Source organism: Excalfactoria chinensis, chromosome 1 (assembly GCF_039878825.1).
Source record: "Excalfactoria chinensis isolate bCotChi1 chromosome 1, bCotChi1.hap2, whole genome shotgun sequence".
Classification (NCBI taxonomy): domain Eukaryota; kingdom Metazoa; phylum Chordata; class Aves; order Galliformes; family Phasianidae; genus Excalfactoria; species Excalfactoria chinensis.
The window spans coordinates 55780119-55807596 of record NC_092825.1 but is presented as its reverse complement, the minus strand read 5'-3'; the positions used below and the strand labels follow the sequence as shown (position 1 = coordinate 55807596).

Below are 27478 nucleotides of genomic sequence, written 5' to 3'. Positions count from 1 at the left end.
AAATAATAAAAGAAAAAAGTAAAGACGTCCTTAATAGGGGATGCAGGTAAGGGCATAAATCGGCAAGCAATATAGAAGTAGAAGGCAAAAATACATTTTTTTCCACCTGAAGATAATGATGAAGGCCAAATCTTTAGTCTGAAACTTCAAGGAGAAATTCTGCTGCCTGACAGTGTACTTCTTGAGGCTTCAAAGCTTCTAGTCCAGTAAGTGGAAAATGAGTGCGCATAGATGATACTTGGTAAGACCTTTACTGCCACTGATTTTTCATACCCTGTTGTTCCATCCCTGGCTAATTTTAGGCATGCATGTGAATGCTCTAGTTAGATATGTGCTAAGTACCTTGCTGAACAGGGTCTGAAATACAGATAGGACAGTTATATCACAGGGAGCTGCTTCTGATGGTTTTAAATCTCTCTATTATCTTCCCTGCAACTCCAAACAATATGAGACTCTTACTTAATATATCTAGAAAACTGTTACAGAAGTGAAGTGGGTACTTTTTTTTGCATGTTAAATAATGCATATTTTTGGATGTAGCTTCCATATAAAATATACTTTTCAAAGCATAGTAAAATGCTGTGCAGGCCTTCTATGAAGAAAGCACAGTGGGTCAAACACATATTTTTCAGGAAAGACAACACTGTAAATGCATTATAGGCATTTGATACGCATTCTAGATATTCCTTATGTTGTACATGAAATGTATTCTGATTCTCTTTATTTCTTTTGAGCTTTGCATAGGGACAAAATTTGCATGGTGAGCTGGGTATCAGAATAAGTTTGAAAGAAGTTCATTTCATGCACAAACAATCCATCTAACAGAAATGATATTTGCCACTTCTGATCCTGAAGCTTAAAGTTTCAGAGCCTCAGAAATGCAAAGTATTCAAACACTTGATCTCTATAAAAACAAAGCAGACAAAGACAATTATCCCTAAATCCATCAGGTTTGTTAACATATTCCAGAGAACTTAAGATGAGCTGGAAAGATGGGAACTTTGTCTTCACAGTTTTATCACAGTTTAGATATATGATGTTAGGTTCACAAAACCATCTCGTTTGTTACCCATTGCTTTTAAATGCCCTCTACACGACGTTCCTTTCCATCGAAAGAAAAATAAATTGAATTACTCTAAAAACTGTTTAGAAACCTCACTGAAAGGAGTGTTGCCAGCCTTACAGGTGTAGATAGCTGCACAACGCACAGCTGTGGGTACCTGTTTATGTGACTGTGTGCCTCATTTGTCAGAGTAGGTCTGCACCTGCATCGGATTCCTTTAGCGATGAGGCATTTTTCAGATGGGAATCAGAATTACAAGGAAACATTCGTCTGCCTGACAAGACAGGTGAGCAGGGTATGGTCATAAATTTAAAGACACTTTGCTCACAGCTTTTTGCACATGAAAGGTGAGGACTTCTATAATTACAAACATGGGGACAGTGTGTATAACCTGTAAATCCATCATATCATATCATAGAATTATAGAATCATTGTGGTTGGAAATTATCTCTAAGATCATCTAGTCCAACCACCATTCCATCCCCACCATGCCCACTGACCACATCCCTCAGTGCCACATCCACACTGAACACCTCCAGGGATGGTGACTCCACCAGCTCCTTGGGAAGCCTGTGCCACTGCAGCACCGCTCTTTCTGAGAAGAAATATTTCCATACATCCAACCTGAACCTCTCCTGTTGCTACATGAAGCACTCTCGTCTTTTTGCCGTTACATGGGAGAAGAGGCTCGCCTTCATTCAGATAGTTGTAGAGAGCAATAAGGTCTCCCCTGAGCCTCCTCTTCTCCAGACTAACCCCAGGAATATCTTCCTGAGTGAAAACATGATTAGAAGGATTAAAAGTTTTCATAACTTTTTTTGGGCCCAGTTCTGCAGAGTGCCGTGGGGCTGCAGCACAGCAGTGCAACCCTGCGAGCAGGCCTGGCTTTCTTGGCCATCAAACCTTCTAGCACAGATCGCTCAACTTCACTTTGTATCCTGCACGCCAAAAAGCAGCCAAACACACTTCTGCCAGAACTACAGCTCAATGTTTGCCATCCACGCCTTTCCTAAAGGTACTTTGCCAAACCTCCTTTTTCCACATTTGCTTTTACTTAGAGGTGAAACCAGGAAAACCATTTCCGACGCTACTCCCCAGCTCATTCTGCAAACAAGGCCAGTGAGCGCAAGCAGGGCTGTTGGAACAAGCACAACCAGCGGCTGCCGGATTAGGAGCACTCTGGCTCCATCCATGTCTCCGGCAGCAGCAAATCCTGAGCAACTCCCACAGCTCACAAGTTGCAGAAGTTGGGAGGGAGAAACTTCCCCCTCCGGAGATGGGCAGTGTGAGAGAGCAGCGCTGCTACAATCCGGCAGCTGGGGCGTGCCCCAGAGACCCGGGACCCCGGGCCCACAGCCACGCACGGCGCAGGCGGGCACTCACCGTTGTACAGCGAGCCTCGGCTCCTCCTGTCCAGCGTCTGCTGGACCTGCCGGTGGATCCGAAGCGCCTTCTCCTCCCCGCCCGACAGCTTGAGGCCGGCCTCGGAGGGCAGCGCCAGGCTGGAGCTGTCCAGCTCGCCCAGGATCTGCTGGCCCAGCACGGTGCGGATGTAGCCCTGCTCTCCGCCGGGGCCGCGGCCGGCCATGGGTGCGCTCGGTGGCGGCACGGGGCCGGGGCCGCGCCGCTCGGAGACCTGTTGCGCCGCCGCTTCCGCGCCGGAGTTCGGACTGCTGCCGAGGGACGGGAGGGGTCGGAGCGGGACGCACCCCGCGCTCAGTGCCGCCCCAGGCCCTGCCCCGCCCGCCGCGCAGGTGCCAGGCACAGCCGCGGCCCTCCGCCTCCCGCCTGCCTCCTGCACAGTCCCCGCTCCTCCCGTCCCCTCCCCTCGCCGGGGTGAGGGACGCGGCGTGGCGGCCCGGCCCAGCTTTAAGCGGCGCGGAGCGGTGTCAGCCAGCCGCCCACGGATTCGGCCGTGAGTTTGGCAGCCTGCAGCGGCTCCGGGGCCGTGCAGCCGCGGAGAAGCTGACGAACGGGAACGTTCTAAACGCCTGTACGTTCACACATCTTACCCTAACATTTAAGTACTCCTGTGGCTTACACATAGCTTACAGACAACACGTGTTTTGCATATGTGTCTGATCCAATTTGGACATGCGAAATGTGAAACTGCTCTCACAGTCTGGATGTGAGGCAAAAGCTTTTGGGTGGGATTGCGCTGGTGTGTCTGTAGGGAGGTTTCCCTGCTGCTCCAGGCTTTCCTGAAACTACAGAGTGCTGAATGGAAGCACTCTGCTCTCTGCCTCTTCGTAAAGGGAAGCTGAGTGAATTCCTCAGTTAAAGGCTGGAGGAAACCCAACAGGCAAACGTCCATGCCTGTGTTTACTGTCCTGAGTGGCTTCGTACAGCAGAGACAGAGCTTGAGGAATAGGAGCAGCACAGTGGCTTCAGTTATCCCGCTACAATGGGACACGACATGGAGCTGCTGGCTCAGCAGGCTCTGTGACTGCACGGATCTGAAAGGAGGAGGGAAAAGGAGCAACCAGAGTCTTGTGAATAGGGGAGCGCAGGCTGTCACACTGCAGTTAGTTAGAAAAGGAGATAGGCCAACCAGAGTTGTTTGATTTAAAGACAAACAAGCAAACTGAAAACAAACCAAAACAAAACACCAACAAGCTAAATGTAAAATCTGGAGGTATTTCCTAAAAGAAAATGAAATATGAACATGGCTTTCAACCTCACTTGTTGCTGTTTGAGAGAGCCACTAAGACTCCAAATGAAACAGCATGGCTTTACAATGGTGAGGGCGCAGGGAGGCTGGGGAGAAACTGGCACTTGGATGATCCCTGTTTAAGGATAATGCAAGAAAGCGCTCCTGTTCATCCCCTGAAAAATAAGGCTGGGGGAAGGACTGACCCCATGCATAGGAGTCCCACTTGCAGTGTCAAAATCCTTTTGCCTTTGATTTACTTTTTGTCTCTCTCTCATTTTTCTTTAGGAAGAGGAGAAGACTCTGGCCTGGCCTGTCACTGATCTGGCTAATGTCATCCCCTTTGTTCTTATCAAAAATCACAGGATTTTTGCAGGGTATACAAAAATAGTTTCACTAGTTAAGAGAGGTGGAGAGACACATTCCCTGCTAAAGTAACATGGGGGAGCTGGAGATAAACTGTGGGGTACCTTCTGGAAAAGGCAAACAGGAATTTGTGAAGGGGAAGAAGCTGAAGGTATGTGTCAGAACTGCTATGGGCAAGCCTAAAAATGTAACAGAGACTTGGAAGGATAAAAAAGAAAAAGGAAGAATGGGAAGGACAAGGCAGGAAAAACAATGGGGAGGATGGATCGCAGCTCAGAAGGAATGTAAACTATGCTAGAAACTGGTAGACCCTCTTACTATTTATAACACAGAGAGTCACAAAGGCATCTCCAGTAAACAATAGATACTATGTTCTAGTTGGTTGTCTAGAACAGACAGGCACAGGTGAGGGAGAACTGCCGAGGAGATTAAAAAACAGGTTTAAAAATGTGAAACATTTCCTTCTTTTTCTGCCCTCTTCTCCTTTCCTGAGTTTCAGGACAAACAACAATAGTTGACATTAACTTGGTTTCACACATAAAATACACTCCAAGTAGATTCAGAATATTCTCAGAGGCTGCTGAATATTCAGTGAGATTTCTGAGACAGATTTCTTCCCCTGAATGCTAAATGGAAAGATTTTGGGGGCTTGTTTTCTGCTTGTTTGTTTTTGAGGGGGCGGTACATTTTCTTTCCCAGCCGTTTGAACCAATGCTTAGATAAGAACCGAAATAAAGATGAATTAAGGCACTTTCGACTCAAGGAAAATAACAAGATTCCATGTAACCGACTGCTCCACCAGTACCAGTTCTTTGAAGCTGACTGATGCTTTTTCAGAGCAGAAGAATTTATCAGTGCCATTTGTAGAATCAGAGCACTGTAGCTGGGGTTCTCCTTGAATGGATGGCAACATGTGAGGGATGTATGACCTTCAGTTTTTTGAAAAAGAGATTTAATTATGATGCATACAGTGATGACAGGGGAAAGTATCACATACACAAATACCACAGAAAGAACATTTACACTAGAGCTGTGGTAGTTGGTCCGTTCACGCTTCTTTCCCTTCCTTCCACTCTCTACCCGCAATATGACTGACAGAGCAAACTGGTTTTGAGGGCGCACTGAAAACCGATTACTTCAGAAAGCTTGGAGGAAACTGGTGTAAGCATGAGTATTGATGTGCTCTGTTTAGCTTTGAAAGAGCTTAACAACACAGTCTTAATTTTAAAGACAAACAAAATTCCTGTGTAAATCTCCAGGATCACCTGGAGAATGAAATGTCATTCTCCCAGCACCTTTTTGTCTTTATTATTTATGCAGAGCTTTGGATACCATGGTTGGAGGTGTCGTATACAAGTGCAGGCTAGTCAGGCATAGCTGAGTTGTTTCTACAGCTGGCCTATTCGTTTGAATAACCCTGTGTAGAGAAAGCGAACCCATTCCTGCCTGTCAGCAAAACCATTGCGAGGACGGAGCGGTCGCACTGCCACCGCGCGTTTCCTGCCTGGAACAGCACGACCCTGCGCCCTGCTGCCTTTCCTTTGCGGATTACAGCCTGCCAAGAGGGTCTGTAGCGGGCCGAGGGTGAAGTCCGTGCTTATAGACCTGCGATCGGTGTTTTATTGCAACTGTATTTGTCAGAAGGGTTAAAGATGAAGTTAAATCCAACCGTCTTTTACAGTAGACGCAGATGACCAATGCTTTTATGCAAACATATCCTTTTCTTTAATCTTCACATCCCTTTTGGAAGTAGAGGAATAGAATATCATCTATTTTTTGTCCTGGAAGATAATTTAAGGTTGTTTTGTTTTTGTTTTTGTTTTTGTTTTTCCTGAGACATACAGGGGAGAAGTGTTACTTGTGCATTACTAAAATGAGTGTGATAGCAGTCCTCTGCCTGACAGATGACAATAAAAGCATGGAGAGCTGTCATAGAATCATGGAATATCCCAAGTTGAAAGGGATGCATAAAATTTTGATGGGGGACTCTTTCTGAGCTGACAGTGTTCAGAGTGGAAGTCTTCTGAAGAAGGAAGGTGTCCACACGTACATACAAGATGATGATGATCTGCAGTTCTTGGTGCATCACAAATTTTCCCTCTCTCTGCAGTTTGGTGAGATGTATGTGCAAGTGCTGGTGCTGGAAATCCAGCCCCCAGCCCAGAGCTGGTTGACCTTCCTGACATGCAAAAGATCAGGTAGAATTGCTATGAACTTTGTTTTTTGTCTCAAGAGAACCAAGGGTGGCAAGAATTTGGAATGGTCCTGAAGCTGTAGATAACAGTGGCCCCTCAGGCATATGACTTTGTTGTAATGTAGTAGGGCCTAACTTGCATTATGACCTGGGGTGTCAAAGCCATGTTCATTTCAGCATTCCTGCCTTTTTTCTTTATTATCTCTTGTGAATGGAGGTGTCTAGACCTCCTGTTCCAGCTGACATTGGCTGGTGTTGTAAAGTCTCTGCTCGAACTACTGCTGGGCCACAGGCCATTGAGAAGCTCTGTGTGCTGTCAGTGCCATGTTGAGCTTAATTTGAAGAGGATGGGATCCTACTGGGATGCACTCAGACAGAAGATATTTTGGCATGTTCCGCCCAGCACACGTTGTAGGGTTAGATCATGCTCAGATATGTGAAGTAGACAGAATACTGCCCAAAAGAAAAGACTGTGTGTGTGTGGCTGCTATTGTTTATGATGGCATCCAGCCTTCTCTGAGGTGCTGTGAAAAGGATCTGACACAGAGAGTGAGGCAGAAGGAATAGGAGGAGCTGAGAGCAGGATTATAACAGGCCTGGCTTGGAGCCACCTCCGTGGATTGTCCCTAGCAGGTACCAAGCCTGTTGATCTGCAGATGGGCTCCGCTCCTTGCTGTGGGAGGGGTCCTGGTTCACAGCCTCATTGGGAAGAGATAGATGTTCAGTGAGCATTAGAGGAGGGAGAGTTAGACCAGGGTTTGAGGCAACACCATCTGTGCACTGTGGCCTGGAGTGAGAAGGAAGCAAGTTTTAAAGGAATGTGGTAAAGCCCATTGTTTCCTCTCCAGTGAATGTCTAGCATGTAACATTCCATTGATTGCTCTCTTCAGTGATTCATCAGAGCTGAAGCTTGCCAGGGAAGCAGGCAGTGCTGATGATAATGCATTGAAGCACCGACAAAGTAAGGGCACAACCTGTCCCTGCATGGGACTGTTTTCTGCCTGTGCCCAACATTTTTGCTCCTCATTTCTTGTTACAGGTCACTCTGCTCTCCCAGTTTTATTCTTTCATTCCCAGTCTCCTAGTCTTCTTCTTTTTCTTTTTTGAAGTAATCAAATGTAATAATTTAGAAGTATGATTTTTTTTTTTTCACTTTCATTCTAGGCACAGAGCCACACATAACCATTTACTGGAACAAAAGCTGTGCCCTGCATCTGTCAGCTCTTGAGTGATCTGGGCATTGGGGAAACAGCCAGAAAAGATGCAGGAAGGCATAATCAAATGCTCTTATCAGATGCTGCCCTAAAAGGAGCAGTAGTGTGATGTGACTTGTTTGCAAGGTTTGGAATGAAAGGAATGAAGCAGAGGTAATTTCAGTAAGCTGAGGTCAATGCTGTGAGTAACAGTTGTCTCAGATGGTAGTTGTTCTACCATCTGCAGTGTTCTACACATTAGCATTTTCATCACTGCATCACTGCAATATAAGTATATGGTGGTACAAATACTTTTAAGGTGTTGACACAGGAGGACACCAACCAGTGTTTACTGAGGTTCTTACTGCATGTAGTGTCTCCAAGAGACTCGGACATTATCAGTGACCTTTTGCTGTTTTGTGCATGTAATGAAAGGTTTTTGTCTTCACTTTGTAGTACAAGTAAACAGTATATCCAAATGACTGATGAGCCATCTTACACGTGTCAGAAACAGAGGAATTAAATGCTATTCTTGAGAAATGCTGAAAACCAGACATTTAAAAACATTTCTTATTGTTCAGCAACTAATTTTGAATTGTTTGAAATTTGGGTATCCATTATGTGATAAAGCAGCATTTTAAAATGGTATTTTTTCCTAATGGTATTATAAAGGTTTTTACTGATCATATTTCCCCCATCAAAGCATCTTTTGAGTTAAAACTAAAATTCTGTAGAATTTCTTTGGATCAAATTATTAGTTCCATTAAACTATCCAAATATCTTTTGCTAGTATAGTGAAATTGTAGTCAACAGGGATGAAGGGATTTAGGAGAACATTTACTTATCTCCTGCTGTAAAGTAGGATTAACTGTATATATGACATAACAGATACCTAATCTGCTTTTAATATGTTTTTAAAGCACAACGGGATACTCTTTCTGTGTGATACTGCTTTTTGACAGCCTGAGGATGCACACATGAAAGATCTATTATACTCAACAGTCATCCACATAATGCCACAGTACTGCATCCAAACTAGTTACTGTAAGAGCATAATGGAAAGGACTGAAACATACTGGAGATTAAGTTGGAAAAAAACCAACGTGCACATGCATATTCATTTCGGGCTGGATCCTTAACTCTTCTTCAACATCTTCATGCAGAGAGCAGTCACAAACCTTCCTACTCTGTTCCTTTGGGAAAAGGAAGTCTCAGATAGGCTTCAGCAGCCAGAATATTTTGTAATTGATTTGTGTGTAAATGAGCAGGTCCAGCTGGCCATCAAGAAATGCTTTTGAGAGCTGCTTTGTGAAAACAGTGATTTCCTGATGGAATGTCTGTATGTCTGCAATTAGTTTTCCAGTACTAACCTTTTAATCATTCTTTGCATGGAAATAATTTCAGACTTCAGATCATCTTTATCAGCCTCTTCTACTTCAGCTTTGTCACTTCTAAGGTGGGACAGCAAAACTGCACACAGTATTTAAGATACAAAGGCACCTTGAATTTGTATAGTGCTATATTGATTAAATCCTGCTTTCTTGTTTCTGTTTTGTTTTTTTTTCTTCTTCTTTTTTCTCCCTCCCTCACCCGTTGCGTTCCTAAGCTCTTGTTTTTAAGTCAAAGACTCTTGCAGAGAATTCTTTGCCTGGCTTTCGTGCTTTCTGCGAGGTTGTTGGGTGCAACACGTTTCAGTTACTCTTGCTGAGTAAACCCTTCATGGTAACACTGCAAGAAAGGACAAAAAAGCCCACCACTCTCATGGTTCAAACTTGGTTTCTGCCTTTGAGTTCCCTGACAAGGTTCTTCATGAAACAGCCATGTACAGCATATAAAAATGCTCTACTGTGACATTTTAAACATCAGAATAGTGATTACTTTTTCCTGTTTGCTGGTGAGCTCACAAAGGTGTCCGTGATGCTGTAGAATATGTATCAGCTTTAGTTAGGAAGATCAAGTGTGCCAATGCACACAAACATGAAGTTTTTACTGGTGAAAGAGAACCGTAGGTCAAAAGGAGCTAGAGGAAAACATTAAAGAAAACCACAATCCTTACCAGCAGGTACCAAATTTTAGAAGAAATCCAGGTCATACTAGTCTGTCTCAAGTGTTTTCAAACTTCCATCAGTTTCTATCCTAGTATATATTAATAATGTAAAATTTCCTCAGCATAAGCCTAGTCTATATCTTTTATTAGTTTATAGTATCTTGGTGTGAAAATATCTAGTAGAAAATCAGAACTCATTTCATTCCCTTCTAATAACAGCAGTCGAATTGTTTGCTCACAGTGCTGTTGTTCCAAATGTTTCACAAACATTCAGGAACTAAATTTGACACCGTCACCACAAACAGGTTATTTGGCAGCTAGTTCCCTCCCTAAGGTCATCTGTAAAACCAAATGAAATGTGGGGGGATTTTTCTATAAGCATGTTTTAACTGTGGCTTAATCAGTATACTAAAGCACTTTAATGTCCTCCCTCCTCTTTGCTCCTTCACTGGATAATAAATGCATATGTATTTATCAGTGCCACAGCATTTGTTATCTGTTAATCTAGGTGCTAAACAGTGGACATTCTTTCTATCGGTGGACTCTTCTTTGCTATGTACTATGTCTCTGAAGTTCAGTATCATTTTAATATAACTAGGAGACTGGGAAGCTGTTGCCTTCTTTGCCAGTTTGTGGAATATTTTAGATAAATTATAGAAGTGTATCTACTCCCTTTTTGCTTTCTGTAGTATTCTTTTTCATTTTCACTTTAATGAAACTGTAACTACAGGAATATATTTCTCTCATATGATTTAGATAACTCTGAATGTGCTGTGCCAGCAACCACTGAATTTCATTTCTTTGTCAGTACTAGACAACAACTACAGATGGGATCTGGGAGCTTTGTAAAGCGCTTCCTGAAAGGCTGAAGAAATCCATCCAAATATGTCCCTGATGCAAGGCCACTGGTAATAATGGAGATACAACCAGAATCAATATTGGTTTGGTGCCCACTGAATCTGTTGCATTTTGTGTTGGTGGAAAGTTTATGAACATGTTTATAAAGAAAGAGTCTCTATAATGTGAATCGAGACTGGGGATTCTTAGTCAAACTGTGCTTTTTTTTTGACATCAGCTAATCTTAATTGATCCTCAGAAATACTGCTGATAATTATTTACTGCTGCTGTAAGAAGCTCATATCTCAACAGGCAATTTAAACTGGACTATTTACTCAGCTGAAGAGCAGGCTAAGCAGACAAGGATTTTTACAATCTGGGTCTGAGCTCAAAGAAGGGACTGCATGAAGTTAAACAGTGTTTGCCAGTTCCTTGATATATAGTGGCCAGTAATTCTACTGGAGAGGTCACTGAGGGCATTTTCTCTTACTGATGGGCTTCCTGACAGCCCCTGTAATATCCCTGCTGAAAGTTTTCTTTGCTAGACCTGGAATCAACTGCAGCCAGGAATTAAAATTTCTTCTTCAGCTCTGCTTTTTAATGTAGAAAAGACACTAAAGTCTTCTGGTTGCTAAACCAAGGCTTTGCTAGAATAGAATGGAGGCTGCAGACAGCTGAAAAACATGCATGAGTTACTTTTCATTAGCTTTTCTCTCACCACTGGGATTCATCCCCAACAACTTCCTTATTCCCTCCTGCTCTGAGTCATTTAGCCCCTTGTATCTCCATCATGGAGAGATGCTGGAGAAAATGTCTTCACGTTATCTATACTTTGTTCTTGGGCCCTGAAACAAGATCTTGGCAGTATTTCATATGAAGAATTTTAAGTTTATGTAGATCTGTGGTGCTGTAGAAGCTTTCTAGGATTTTTTTTCTCACCCTAACCCATTGTGACAACCGGTCTGAGCTTTTTGAACTACTATGCTGTATGTTCTGCTTCGAGGCATTGCTGTATGTTACCAATAGGTGGTGTGACTCTTTTTGGTGCGTGATCACACACATAGGTGTGCATGGACATGCACAGACTAATGATCTCATTCTTCCACCAAGGTGAGTTCACTGAAGAGGTAGAAACCCTCAATTATGGAACAAGGCTGCAAACATTTTTTTTCCAGAGACATGAAACTTTTATTCTGTTGTTATTTTGCATGAACAAAAGAGTAAAGAATGAATGATTTATCATTAGTACTTCATTATTAACATATTCCCAGAACCACAGATGTATTGTGCTCAGTGTTATACCTTCTAGTAGGCTGCTGTTTACACTGAGGACAGGGGACCAAAATGTCTTGGTTTGCTGCCTGGTGTCCTGATCATTTGTTTGGTTAGGGAAATCAGCCACAGAATAGCATTGCTGCACATTTATATTTGTGTGGCCATATTTTTTCTCTCTGAAAGTCAAGGTGTGAGAAGAAGGAGAGAAAAAAGTGGGGTTACAGCTCGTATAGGTGGAATTTGTCTACAGCATGCTCTGTGTCCTCCCTAGAAACGCTCCAGGTTCTGTCAGTTCAGAAATATCCACAATAAGTCCATCCATAAGACAGGTCAGAAAACAGTTGTATGACAACTCTCAGCTTGCCAGGTAGAATACAGAGAAGATAATCCTCCCTCCTGTGTCCCACCAGGAGATCTCCTACCTCACTTTGCCTGAAATCACACAGAACTTGAACCCTGAGCTCTAGTCCAGGACTTCTGCAGACAGTTTTTTCATTGCAAATCTGAATTTCCTCTAAGAAAATTTTAGCCATTCCTCTTTAGTCATCAAAAGACTCTTTATCTTGAAGCAATCATGTTGTTCATCTGGGAAAGACAATCTTCTGTTCTCATTTTGTGCTCTTATAGAGGAGAAATACTTAAGATATCTTCAGATAAGTATCTTCTAATTTATAAGTACGAGTGTATATATTATTACAGGTTTCAGTGTGAGATAAATGCGATTAACAAAGTGAAATAGAGTATGCATCAAAGACAGAATATTTTGCTTAAACTCAATTACAGTTTTCAAACAGAATCTCGTATATGTTCTCTCTCCAAAGCTGGTTTATAATTGCTGAAATTATTTTTCAGTTATTAGTGAATGGATCAGAAAAGTGTAATTGCTTTTGTCAGCCACCTTTTATACACAGTTATATTCCTTTTCAGAAATGATACAACCCTGTAGCCCACTGAGAATTAAATTAACAACACTGAGATGTACTCCCTGCATTGAATCTCTGAAAACTACAGTTGCTTTAAATATTGTTTATTTTCCTCTTACAAAAACATAAAAAATAAAAGGAAAGGATTACAAATATGGCTAGTGACCATTTCGATGGTAATATGTATGTTTATATAATAGCCGAATTCAAAATCACACAGAAGTACTATAACTAAGTTCTGTGAGACTGACCATACTCTTTAAAATTCATTGTATTTTCTTATATACAGATTAGATACTGTTCTTCTCTTGAATCATGTGTAACTCTACCCAGTTAGAATGAGCTGGGTGCTAAAGTACTGTTGTCAGAAGAAACAGTGGTAAGATGTGAGTAGAAACTGAATATCTACTGAAATGTACATTGAATATGAAGTACAGTCCTGTAAAGATGCTAGCAGAAACAGTAGTCAGATATGGCAGAAAGAGAAGAACTATCTTGTCTTTGGCATTGCCTATTCTTTATTAACAGCTGCTGTCATGCTTTTGATGAGATGAATATATGATAATCATATCAACAAGACTACAAATATACTGAACTGTTGTAATAAACATAACTGAAAATTTAAAATATGTTTCTGGAAGCAGAAATGTGTTGATGTATCATAAAATGTCTAATTAAAGTTCAGGATACTTTATTTTCCTATTTCAATCTCTTTGTTTTTTTAAGTGAGATGGATAATAAAGAAAAAACGATATGTTCCACTTGGTCACACAAGCCTGAAAGACCTTTAAAAAGTTGTTTTATACAAGAAAGAATAAAGGGTAGGCTGAAGCTATCACGCTATATACTGAAGAGGTAATTGGAATACTAGGGAATTTTCCTCTTTCAAATCCTCTATATGATATCATCCCAGATTGAAGATTTGCCTATTGATACACTTATAAGTTCAGGCCTGATGAGAAAAAAGGATTGCAGTATCCTATCAGTATGACATGGAAATGAAAAAACCCCACATGCTTATACTGAGTTATTATGATTTGAGCGTTTGCAGATCTAGAAGGGGATTTTTTACATAAGCACAGTTGTTCAGGAGAAGCAAGGATAAAAAATGATGGCTTTCAGGTAATAACTGGGTAGTGTGACCCAGGTGTCACTGAAGGTGGAAGATTATTTCATTATTTTTAGCAGCAATGTCATCTCTTTTGTTGTCGTTGTTTTAAACTGAAGTAGCAGGGATAAGTAATAGCTTACACGAAGGTATTTCTTGCATGTTAAACAAAGTAATGCACTGGAAGTTGTGAACTTTAACTTTTACCAAGAGGGAAGATTTTAGCTTTAAATTTAGCCTCCATGAGGTGTATCTGAGATGAGGTAATTGTGGATGGCTAAAAAATACCTCATAAACCTTTAGGTAGATGGCTTCTACACAGAAAAATATAAGGGTCACTTCAGCTGTTTATCTCTCAGAGATTATTCAGTTCACAGATGCAATTGGTACTGTGGCAGAGGCAATCTAAGCTGGGCAAAGACAGTGCTGCCTTTGAAGATTATATCATCTTGCTCAAAGTATTGATTTAAAATATGGCAAACCCCAATTCAAATAGTTGTACAAAAAGCATTCTATTGGATGCAAGCACTAGGCAGTAAAGAAGGTCAAGGGTATGCATAAACATTATTGTTATCAAGTTACTGCTTGTGTAAGGTGTTGAAGTGAGGCTAAAGTAAGGTTGAGAGTTCAGGGTCAGCCTTCATTCATTCTTTAAATCACTTTAGATTAGGAGTCACTGAAGTCAAAATGAAATCATAGCCCATGAAATCAGAGGAACTGCTTCATTATTGTCAAGTACATTTAAGGAGAATCAGGCTAAGCCACTGCACAGAGTATTCAAATCTATACTAACTGTGTTGTGAACTCAGTTCTTTTACTGCAATTTGGCCTTGTGATCTGTTGTTCTCTATTCTTCCTGTATCACCTCACTGTGCCTATGTAAAGTGATTTTCCTCACTCTTTTGGGTTTTGATCAAGCGTGGAATTTTTCTGGGAGTGGTTGGCTTGGTAGACTATATCAGATTGTATTCCTCTCCAGTCTGTACAGACTCTACCACAGGATGGTATTCCCCTGAATTTCCCCAAAAAGCAATGAATAAAAGCAAGTTCTTGCAGGCTGTTGAGCATCTAATTATCTGCTTTGTGTGTTCAATATGGATCACAAGAATCTTTATAGCGTGCAGATGACTCTTCTATCTCTGCAGGTCTGTATTAAATTACAAGGTTTGGACGCAGGGATTTTGGAGATTTTATTTTTTACAAGGAAGCCTGGCAGAGGTTGCAACACCAATGGGAGCAGGAAAATGATTGAGATTGCGAGGAATGGTTTGTTGGTTACATATGCTAGTATTTATTAACTGTTCATTTGTCGTCTGCTGAAGGAAAAGAAATAACAGAAGATCGATCATTCTGAGTGGAAAAGGCACAAGAAAAGTGCTATGGATGAAATAGATGGCACTGCTGGAAAGAGGTGATCTGGATGGAAGTGCAGAGGGACAGAAGGAGGAGATGGTTGTGTGGAAGCTTACCAGCTTCTGGTGTTTGTTATTTCTAACTTTGTTATGAAGACTAATTGCTGAAATGTGGCAAGAGTGCACACTGCTCACTGTATTTCAGCCCTCCTCCTTTCTTTAAGGCTTTTCTGTCAGAGAGAAGAGGACCTGAGATTGTTAAGATCACTGAAAGTCCTTTACGTTGGGGATTAGCATTGGCCATAAAAGTCATTGACACTGAAGGTAAATCAGAGCGCACAGATTAAACTGAAAAGAGCATGCGAAGAGAACAAAGTCACAAATTCAAAGATTCTGAGTCAAGAAAATCTCAGAGCTAAGACATACGTAGTATTGGTACAGTTTTATCCTGACCAGAAAAAAAATCTGATAATAAATAATGTAAACTGAAACATTCAGTGTAAAGGCTAAGTGTAAATAATGAAGGGTAGTGGTTCTATGTGATCATAATAGGCAAGACAACAAGCAAAGGAAACAGCAATATTGAAGGACAGCAAAGTTACTGCTCCAAAATTACGCAAAATGACTCAGCTGTTGCTTAAACACCTGATGGTATGATAAGAATATGAGATACAGATCACTGCATATAACTGAAGGAACCTTAAATGAACCTGACTGCACTGAGATCAGTTTTCAAAATGACTGTTAGGAAGGATTTTCCAGTCCTATCAATATACTCCAGGTGCTTCAGAAAGTAACACTTTAATGCTAAGTGGAACACCAATTTAGCAAGTCCATTTTTGTTCCCCAGATAAAACTAGAGAGAAGTAAAAGACACTACGATATGAAGGTACTAAAATCAGAGTTAAAATGTCTTTGCCAGGAAAATGTCCAGTCAGGATTTTCCAAGTTTCCTGGAAGTAGTAGAGTGTCCAAGGGGATCTTCTCAATGTTTGACTTGGCAATCATTTGGAAAGTATAGATCAGAAAAGCAATTTTATTCCTAGGAGTAATAATTCCTGTGTAGTCTTCCTTTAAAATTCCACACTTTTTTTTTTTTTTTTTTTTTTTTTTTTTTTAGTGAAGTAGAAAACAGCATAAAGTGAAGTCACAAGTTGATGTTCTGATGTCTGAAATATTAAAGAGACTATTTCATAAAAGGTTACATTAAAATATCAGTATTGAATGCAGCATTCACTAGAAGCAGAGATAAAATGAGGTCACTTTATTACATATTTCTGTTTTAATGTATGCTAACAGCATTCCTGATACAACTCTTTTATTGCTATTCTTCATAGCTCTACTTTGTCTAGTTAGTAATATCAGCTGAAATGACAATTCTTATTTCCACTACTAATCAGTCGCCAACTGTCAGGTGTTCTGATTTATAGTGATTTAAGTTACTTTCCACCCAATAACTATTTTTCCTTATTTTCTGTAATGCAACTCACAGAAAAATCAGGACTGTCTGCAGGAGTATTACCTTTTTTTTTTTTTTCCTCCAAATAAGGAGAGACGATATTTTCCTTCCTTCCTTCCTTCCTTCCTTCCTTCCTTCCTTCCTTCCTTCCTTCCTTCCTTCCTTCCTTCCTTCCTTCCTTCCTTCCTTCCTTCCTTCCTTCCTTCCTTCCTTCCTTCCTTCCTTCCTTCCTTCCTTCCTTCCTTCCTTCCTTCCTTCCTTCCTTCCTTCCTTCCTTCCTTCCTTCCTTCCTTCCTTCCTTCCTTCCTTCCTTCCTTCCTTCCTTCCTTCCTTCCTTCCTTCCTTCCTTCCTTCCTTCCTTCCTTCCTTCCTTCCTTCCTTCCTTCCTTCCTTCCTTCCTTCCTTCCTTCCTTCCTTCCTTCCTTCCTTCCTTCCTTCCTTCCTTCCTTCCTTCCTTCCTTCCTTCCTTCCTTCCTTCCTCTATTTCATTTCCTCTCTCTTTTACATTGTTACTTGCTATATGATGAGGAATATGATTATGTGATTAGGAATTACATACCTAAGTGATGAGCATAAAGAAACTTGAGAAGGCAGAAAAACAAAGATAAGCTCTTCCTCCTGTACACATTTTATTTTTTAATGGAATTTACTCTAAATTTCATTTTCTAGATTAAAATCAGGGCATTTTCTTCTAATATTTTTGTTTTGGTTTATGTTTCTAGAGGTTTTAAACATACAGAAGAGAATTTCCCCTGAGAAAGCAAAGTTGAGCTATATTTAAAAAAACATGCAAACAAAAAACGTGTGAGGCTGATTTGACCACCAATTTAATCTCATGCTCATAGATTATAATTTAACTATCATCTGAAAATCACACGTATCCTAATTGTCTTACTGTTGCCAAATAAAATACTGTACAAGTAGTATATGGGATGTACATGCTATATAAATACATATATTGACCTGTTATATTTTTTAATTGCAGTAAGAATTATTTCATTAAATTCTTAACTATCAAGGACAAAAAAGTGAAGCAATCCAAAATCATGCTAGTGGAAAATCTCATTTGTCTCAACTTTGTCTTGTGCTGCGATGGTTATCAATAAAATCATTGCTAAAACGTAAGTAATGGGAATTATATGGAGCTCAAGGAAGGATCCTGGAGAAATCTGTTGTGAGAAGGATATGATGGATTGCTAAGACTGCTAGATGGAACACTGATGCCACTAAACTTGCAAATGTCGACACCAAAACCATAATTCAACATGTGCCATATAGAAGGAAAGAAGAAAACATTTCCAAGTAAAGCCAAGCTTCTCTGGTGGGTATTGGTGTGTATAATCAAAACAGCACAAATATGTTCTGGAAGAAGTGACGTGGCCATGTGTAGTGATGCCTCTTTACAACCATTTTTCATCTCTTTTTCAGTGAAAGGTCTAGGGGCCTCTGTTAAATATTTCCATGCACTTTTTCAAAGTATGGTGGAAAAAGGTAGTTATGAAAGAGGATAGAGGTATTAATGTTCAAAAGTCAGTCACAACTTCTCTAACATAGGCTCCCAGAAAAGGATACTGCAGAAACTGTACCTTATATCAGGCAAATAAAAGTAATGTCCAAGGCTAAGGAAAGGCATTTCATGTTTGTTACAGATGCTGGGAGATGGAGAACTGTTCATTAATGTGTCCTCTAAGCTGTGGTGATTTTCACGGAGCAAGAGAAAAGGGAAATCAAAACTGTCTAAAGCTGCCAATTTAAGGAATTTATAATGCATGTTCAAATCCCAGTTCTGGCTCCTCCGAAACAAGAATTTATTGTTCAGTTGTATTAGGCTGTCTGTGTGTGATAAGACGAGGCCATCAGTCCAGTTTTTAACTGATCAGGGTAATTTTCACAAATCATTGTAAATGGCCTTTATTTTCAGCCTCAACAGAGACGATAAAAAATGCAGTGGACCATTGTAATTTTATTTATATTCCTTTCTTTGGAAACAAAATTCTCTGAACCTTGGTCAAGGTAAAGATAAAACTGTAGTGCTGGACTCAGTGCTCTCATACTTCAGTTCTGTCTGACACACAATTTCTGCAATAAAACAGGAGTACTGATCTTAAAAGCAACTAATTGTATCACTGTCATGAGTAGTTAGAAAACTGAAAAATGTAAAACTTCAATGATAAAATAAATCCAATTTTGTGATTCCTCAAAGTATTAGGTAAGACTAGAAGTGATATGTCTTACCAAAGTTGGCATCCTTATCCAACACCGAGTAAGGAGAGTGACAAAACATACTTCCCTAGAGATGAATAGTACCTCTTGCCCAAATGTCTTTACCTTCATTTCATCAAATCTTACTTTGTTTAATGTCAAGTAATAATTAATATACTCTTTTCACATATTTCTGAACTATTTATTACTTCTCATTTCACTTCAGATTTTATTATCCAAGAGTGACCAGCTGCTAGAGAACTGGTAACAGTCCACTCCCTCAAACAGATGCAGATGAGTATAAAGCAATGAGTAAGGAAGAAAGGGTTCCAGGGTTGATCACCATTGCACCACACTTCTCCAGCTCAGAATTTTGGAGATAGAGTGTCCTTACCATGCACATATTTATTGGTTTGTGATGTGAGTGAAATAACTTTTTCTACCCTAAACAGCAAGAAAACCCACAGATCCTACTATGGAGGAGGCTCATGGAGCAATAAGGCTAGAAGACTTCCACTTTCATGAGTGTTTTTAAGTGGAGGCAACGGAGGTGACATGCCACATGCATGTGTGACCGTCCAAGTGTGCCCAGAACTGAGGTTTTACATCAGTGCCAGAGCTCAAGTGAGAAAGAAATGTAACAAAGCAGTGCACACTTTGTTAAAAAAGCCTTTGTGCTTAAGTAAGAGGTTGAGATCATCTAAGCTCTATCCTGTGGCACCAGGAAGTGACCATGATGGGCAGAACCCATTAGCACAATGAATTTTGCCATGTACAGCTAGAATGAACTTAATTTTGGTGTCCTTTGCAGATGGGTAGCAAGGAGTAGAAAATGCCTGTTTGACATCTACCATGTCAAGTACTGAGCACATGTGTTTTGTTCTATCTTGATTTAAAACATGCATTGAAAAATACCTGGGTATTTACCTTCAGATACTGAAGGTTCTAGAGACTAGTGGGAAGGGCTGGTGCAAAGAAGATATATGCTCAGTAGAGGAGGATCAAGTTAATGACTGTTAAAACAGACTAGAAACTCCGAAGTCCTTGGGACTTTGTGTGCACCCATGAGTGCTGGGAGAGATGAATGATGTAATCACAAGATTGTTCTCTATTGTCTTCAGAAGATTAGTGATCAAAAGAGACTCAATAGAAAGAAAATATCACCCTTCATGAAGGACAAGAAAGAGGATCCAGGGCACTAGAAGGTGGTTAGCCTCACCTCAATCCACGGGGGAGAAGGAGTGAGCATTTGGTATTAATCTTGGCTTGAACAAGAATTTCTACACTTTGTTTCACAACATTCTCATAGACAAGCTGATGAAATGCAGATCAGACAAGTGGACACTGAAGCAGAATCAGAACTGGTTGAACTGTTAAACTAAAGGAACATTAGAACAGAGACCATCTTGAAGTCAGTCTGAAGTTGTGTAAACCAGCTGCCAGTAGAGGGACCAAAGCTGCTTGACATAGTCTTTAGAGACCTAAACAATGAGGCATTCTCAACAAATTTGCAGATGATCCAAAATTGGTATGGTTGTGTATATACTGGATGGTTGTATTGTCATTCAGATGAACACTGACATGCTGGGGAAATGGGCAAACAGGAATCTGACAAGGTTCAGCAAAAGGAAGTACAAAGTCCTGCTCCGGAGGAGGAAAATCCCCATGTCCCCTTCCAGTCTGGGGCTGAGATGCCGAAAAACGAATTTGCAGAAAAAGACCTCGAGGCACTGATGATCAAGTTGATTGTGATGCAGCAATGTCTTCTTGGTGCAAAAGCCAATAAGTCTTCTGGGATGCTGTAGGAATAGCACTGCCAACAAACTGAGGAGGTGATCCTTCAACTCTGTTCAGCAGTGGTTAGACAAGAACTGTGTCCAATTTTAGATTCTCTGGTACAAGAGGAACATGGGAAAGTGGAGCTAAGGACTACAAAGGTGGTAGTGGATCTGAAGCATGTGAGAAGTCTAAGGAAGCTGGAACTGTTGATTTCAGAGAAAAGAAGGCTCAGGGAAGTGATCTGAACAGTGAGTGTAAATATTTGATGGAGTGAACAATGCCATTCTTTATTATTTTTATTAACATTTGTTTACTAAACTGATCTACCTATTTTCTTCCTACCTAATTAAAATTAATTACAAGAGGAGCAATTATACTTGCAATAAGATTTGCTCTTAACAGATATTTACTTGAGCTCTAATTTTATAGCTGAATCTGATTTTGTCATATTGCATTTTAATATGTGGATGCTCATATTCCTTTTTACATAGTTTTAAAAATGAAATTGCTAGTGTTGCATATAATTACTGAGACTTCTGAGAGCCATTTTGATCAGGAGAGAGATTGTTTGTCACTTTTTCATAGCAAGATGAAATTTAAACTGAGGAGCTATCTGTCTTGTAAATATACACACAGCCCATGTTAATGTCCTTCCTCTGAATAGTATTAAATGGTATAAACTTATGTGTGCACCACTGGCTTATGCTGGATACACAGAGAAATATCTGTTTATTTGAGAAATAGGACATTTGTCAGGGTTTTGAAGCAGAGAAACACTCAGGGGAAGAGTAGATTTCAGGCTGCCAGTCTCTCTTCATATATTTTCCATTGCCTCCAGTTAATAGGTGGGATGTAGAGTATGAATACTTAGTGAAGAGATAACATAATAATTTAAAGAACGAATTGTCCTTTGACAACTGTGCAACAGCAATGAAATAAGTGGGACATAAGCCACTGAGACCAGAAATGGAACTTTATTATCTGCAATAGCGTTGGCTGTACAAACCAATGATATCTGAATAAAATCAACATATTCAGTTACTGTCATTGGTCAGAGAATGGAAGCAAATAGTCAAGTATCAAAAGCAAGATCCAGCATAGTATATTAATTGCAAATTGCTAAACTAATACTTTATGAGAGCTCTGCAACTGAAATACCCATTGTCTAGAATTATTTATAAAATATATTCCTTCAAGTCTAATAAATATGCATGCAAAAATAAAGGAGTGTTTTGCTATTCATCTTTGCAGTAGCTCCTATATCTCTAGGATATAGGAGTAAATTGCACAGCAATTTGCTCATGGAAGATAAAATAGGTCATTAAAAAATGAAACAATATAATGGATGCAACATGTTGTTTGTTTGTTTGTATATTTTAATCTCTAGGTAATGCCGCAATGCAAGTTAAAATAATCTAACAAGGGACTAATCAAAAACTCTGACAAATATTTCTCCTTGATTGAATTTTCTGATTATCTTATACAAACAGAACACACCAAGCTCTTAAAAATGTGACGCACAGCAAGAAATGGAGCATTGGAAATGGAGCAATGATATTGCATATATACCATTCATTAAAAAGGACCTAGAAGCAAAAAGTAATTAAAAACACAGAATTGTTTAACATTGTTTTAAATGGTATCAAATCAACTTCATTTCTTTTCTTCAATGAATAGTTTACTTACATAAGAGTGCTCCAAGCGTTTCTAAAGCATGTGGACATAAGTGGAGAAAATCCCAATGGAGTGTTGAATTTGCTCTTTGATTTATGGAATTTTGATAGGAAGTTAAACAATATTTAATGTAATAAGTTAGCTATATACCTAATAACTACTACATTTAACTAAATGGTTTATATCCTTTTCCCTGAAAAAATAGGAAAAAATGTAACTTTTTTTTTTTTTTTTTTTTTTCCTAAGGATATAAAACCTTTTTTTTGGTCCATCTGTGGAGATGTGCAGAACTATTTATTTCTTAACAAGAAGGAAGAACAAAGACAAGATGCCAACAGGGGAGCCTGTTTACATTTTCTTCTTGAGATATTTGGTTTCATAGTTGTTAAATGGCGCCATCTTCAAAGGGAATGGTGAGCTGGAACTGCCTGCTTCACACCCTTGTTTTGTTAGTGCCTTCAAACCTATTTCACTTTCTCTTAGGAAATTTGAAAACATCATTTAGGAAGGTTTCTGGACCAGTTGTTTTTTTCAAGCTGAAGGACAAATTCTGTTGTATAGAAATAAATTTAACAACCTATTCTGCTGAGTTCTCACTGGAGTTTAGCATCTAGATTCTTTAATCTCAAAGACACTGAAAATAGCTGCTGACTATACTACTTTCCTGATTACCTAAAAACAAACCAAACCAAACCAAACCAAATCAAACCAAACCCCAAACCAAAACCAAAACAACAACAACAAAAAAGAAAGCTACTAATCTGTGACTATTTAAAGGCTATTTTCCTTCCGCAGCTTTTGGTTGTTAATGTCTGTGAAAAGTCACAAGCACCTCTTATTCCACAGGAGGGAGCCTCTCTTCCACTGAGCTCAGAGGAGAAAGACGGCCGTACAGGATCTAATGAAATTGTTATGAAAGACCTACCCTGTACAGAAAGCTAAAACCCGATGAAGTAACTTACATAAAACAAACAAATAAACAAACAACAACAGCAAAAATCCCTTCCTTCTTTTTAATGATAAAAGAATCTTTGTAATTTAAAATTCCTCAGCCATGTGAAGTGACTATAACAGAACACAGAAGTAATTTTCAAAGTGAGCATCAAAAAGTTTTCCCTGTCAATTTTGTACTGAGAATTTTCTTTCATAAACTGATAGTTTGTTAATAAAAGAACAGGTTTAAAATGTACGTGTTCTGAAGCAAGAAGCTCTTCTATAACTGCAAAATGGAAGGGACTTTGAAATTCTTCCTGTGTGGCAATTACAGAATAGTTTTTTCCTACATTAACCAGCCTAGCCAGAAAGAGTAGATCTGTAGCTGTAGAGGTTAAAATGATACTATCTGAGTTAAATGATAAGCAAGAACATAGTGTATGTTTATTATATATTGGCACACTGTAGTGGTCCTGGAAACCTCATGTGCATTTGGAAGGATGAACCTAAATGGTCTTCCTGTCCTGCGGACTGTTCTGAAGTAAGAAAATAAACTTTAAGAAGTGTGATGTGTGTGTGTGTGTATGTGTGTGTAAATAAGGAGAAGGTAAAATTAAATCTTAAATCTTAATTAAGATAGGTGACAGCAGCAACCCTAACAGACACAGGGCATGACACTGGAATTCAAATAGCTCATTCCAGAAACTCCAGCTCTGACATTTTGTTTCTGATACTGGGATATTTATTCAAATATACTCCTATATGTTGCATGTCCATCACCAACACACCTCTAGAGAGGTTTGAATGCAGCACACAGGTATTCCAGATTACCCCTTCTGGGTGCTTTGGGAATCTGACAGGTTTGTTGTAGGTGTTTAAGAGAAGACTGTCAAAACTGTTATCCCCAACTGTTTCTCCCTTTCTGCTTTTGATAATGTAGATCCCAAGATCGGCTGTTTGTATGCAGGTGATCTCAGCACAGCCACCCATGCAGCATGATAAATAGGTTTCATATCCTCTCCTGCTACCCACCTGAATGGGTGTAAGAAGTTATGTATGAAAGAACAAGAGATTTCTGAGTGTGAATGGTTCTGCTGATCACAAACAGTAGTTCATGAGCCCATATCTTCTACAACAGTACAAACAGAGTCAACAAACAGCATTTTTTCTCTGCCTGATGGGAACATCAGGGGCACAAGGCTAATCCAAACTTTGGGAGATACCTTGTCTTCCCTGACTCACCTTTACCAGAATAATCCTGGATTACTGTGTGACCTAGCTGCACACTTGGTTTCTCGCATGTCATGGTGTAATGTGATGCTTAGCTAACTGCAAAATGGCATACCTTCAGGGACTGACTTGATATTAGTAATTCAAATGTATTTGGGATCATCACAGCTTGCTGAGTCATCCTGAAACTCCGAGGGCCATCAGGGAATGGATCCACACAGATCATATGTAACATGCTTTTTAATTTGAAACAGATACAAATCATAGGCTCAGGCAGGCACAGAATGTAAGCTCAGCTCCAGTGAAGAAAGAGTACTAACATTTACTGTTCTAGTAACAATTACAAAATCAAAAATAAGACTGGAAAATACTTATTTCATGCTTACTTTGAAAGAATATTTGCCATTAAAAACTAAATTGGAAAGGAAGTGTCTCTCAGAAGTCTATGAACATGTTAAAAGAAAGATTTTGCAATGATGTTTCCAGCATAATTTTAACTTTGCAGATTAAAATTGTCTGAATCATGCACACAGATACATTCATAGAAGTATGTTACTTGGGAAACTTTATAAATCTTACAGTTATCTGTTGACTTGAATGGGATAACAACTCCTTCCCTGCTGAAATGCACCAACACAGGGTATCTTTAAAGGGATTACTTAAAATGTTTGACTGAAGAAGAAATCCCTAAGAGAGAAGACTTAATATCTGATAAATGATAAGCAAAATGTCACGTTATTTGTTTGCGCAATTTTCTCTTTTTTTCCTCCTGCTCTATTTTTTTGAGTCTCAGTAAAGCTGTGTATATATAAACCATTTAAGATAAACCTGTAAACACAGATCAGGTCCAAAATAATCTTAATTGTTCCAAATGTTTTGTCTGGATGTATTTTGGAGAGCCTGATCAGTACATAACACCCCAAAATGGAAACTGTGACAAAAGCCTGAACTGAGCACAGGGCACAGTGATATTTGGAGTCATCAGTACTGAGCAACACCCTTTGGCTTCAGCCCATCAACTCATTAGTGCTATATTAGTAGACTCAAGGAGATAGCATCCAGTTCAGGAATAGGTTGGATGATGAAATGAAATGAAATGAAAAAGAGCACCACTGCAGTCTGTGTCTCCCTCTGATGTGGTTAGCTCTTATTATGGAAATCTGTGCTGTGAGACTGACCCCAAAACCCTGTAGTATAAGAACCTGTGAGCTGCTGTGGAACCCAGAGCTGCTTTCCTGCATTCTCTACAGAATAACAAATGGTTAGCTTTTGTTTCCAGAGCACTCAGATTTCCCTAAGAGCAAAGAGAATCTCCACCTTAACAAGGAACAGTCTGGAAAAAAACTTTCAGATCCTTTCCCCTCTGGAATTCAATATGTTTTTTCTTTGCCTCACAGATGAGGAGAAAATGTTCAAAGAGGTTAAGTGCTATGGCAGAGATTCTGAAACAGATAGCTGCTGGAATGTGGATGAGAATGCACATTCCTTTAAGTGATTTCAGCCTAAACCACTGTCTCACAAGTCTTCTGAAGATTTAAGAAGATCTTTCAAAAGCCATCTAAATATTGAAAGTGAAACAGATGCTACAACACGAGTTTAGTATTTTATGGGATTTTTCAGCTTCAACAATAAAATTTTAAATGCTATTTCATCTTCTTTTTTTTCCTAGAACCACTGACACAATAATTGTTTTATGGCAATCTTAGACTCAGGATCCATTTAATAATGCAGAGAAGAGAATATAACATAGGAGGCAGGCAGCAATCAAAAGCTATTTATTTCTCATGGGAAATTTCCCAGGAGAGCTGTGTGTAGAAGAAGGATTTAATTCCTTACATTTTTATATGTTAAACCCACTCAGAAATTGAACAGCATATGCTTTAGAACATATACATTAGACAACAATATCTGAGAATACAGTAAGGCATGTTATTTTTCCTTTCTATTATTTCCTTTTGATACTTAAAACAACAAGAATATGTATTTTGAGTTAAATATTATTTTATGCAAGCTATATAAAAAAAGTTTAGTGGCCCATTTATTGAAGGTAGGTTGTTGGTTAAAAAATAAATAAATAGAAAATGCTCTGGTTTAGTGAAGAATACTTTGAATCCTTGAAGAATCTTTCAGCCGTTTGAAATATGAGAAAATTACAGTATTTATTCTTGGATACTTATTCTCATAGTATCACAGCCATGGTAGTGACTTGAGGTTGGCTGTGCTTGGTCTTTTCCACTTCAGAATTATTTGGACTTTACTCAGTATTGTCCCTCTTATTGTAGTGGAATCTCAATTTGATTTAATTCACTCAGAATTAAACATGATTTTTCTATACTTAATCCTATTAACATGAGATCACAAAAGTCTAGAGGGAGCTAAATGATATGTATGTCCCCTTTTTAGCTCTGGTTAGCCTTCTGACCCAAATGTCTATCTGTAAGAATTATTACAAAGACAGGCTGGAACATGAGCCATAAAATACTGAGATGTAAAGAAGTCAGAAAATATGTGGATGCTTTATAAAGAAAATGAGTGCTATGGATAAAAGTATTTTCCCAAAACAAATGTCGTAAAGCAATATTTAGAATACTTTTAACAGAAAGTAATGATAAGGAGAAATAGCGATTAGAATTAAAGGGAATATTTTGCAAATGAGGCACAGATCTTTATTTGAACAGTGGAAGCACAGACAGACCGTTGGTTGTCAGTGTTAAATGGATCAACTTTTATTATTCTTACTAGCTCAGATGGACTACACTTGTTTGGAGGATATGAGCTGTGAACTACTCTCCTGGGTTTCTGGCCTCTGTAGAATACTGTTCCTTTCCATCGAAGAAGTCTTAAAAGTTTTAATTCAGAGATAGATTTAAATCCTCTCTCTCTATTTTTTTTTTTTCCTAGTGCTTTAAGCAAGTGTTTAACCTGTACTGTAATAACAGAGATGTAACTGCACATCATTATTTGCCAGCTCTGCTGTGAAATGTCACCTGGATGAAGGATGAGGAAGGCAGCTTCAAAAACTACTGCAAATACATTTGCTCTATTTTATGTTTCAGATGATGCATTTAGCTTTATGATCTGGGATGCATTAAAAAGGGTGTGGACAGTAGATTGAGGGAAGTGATCCTCCCCCTCTGCTCTGCCCTGCTGAGGCCACATCTGAAGTGCCGTGTCCAGTTTTGGGTTCCCTAGT

The 27478-nt window shown here is 39.4% G+C and overlaps 1 protein-coding gene across 1 annotated transcript in view; it reads right to left on the bottom strand.

Annotated features, from left to right (window-relative positions):
• PKP2 (plakophilin 2) overlaps positions 1 to 3108 on the bottom strand; it is a 40306-nt gene extending 37198 nt beyond the window's left edge. The window contains 2 exon segments of the mRNA XM_072340131.1: positions 2447 to 3042; positions 3044 to 3108. Of these exon segments, the coding sequence (XP_072196232.1) occupies positions 2447 to 3042; positions 3044 to 3108 (661 nt within the window).
• Between the last annotated feature and the right edge of the window lie 24370 nt (positions 3109 to 27478).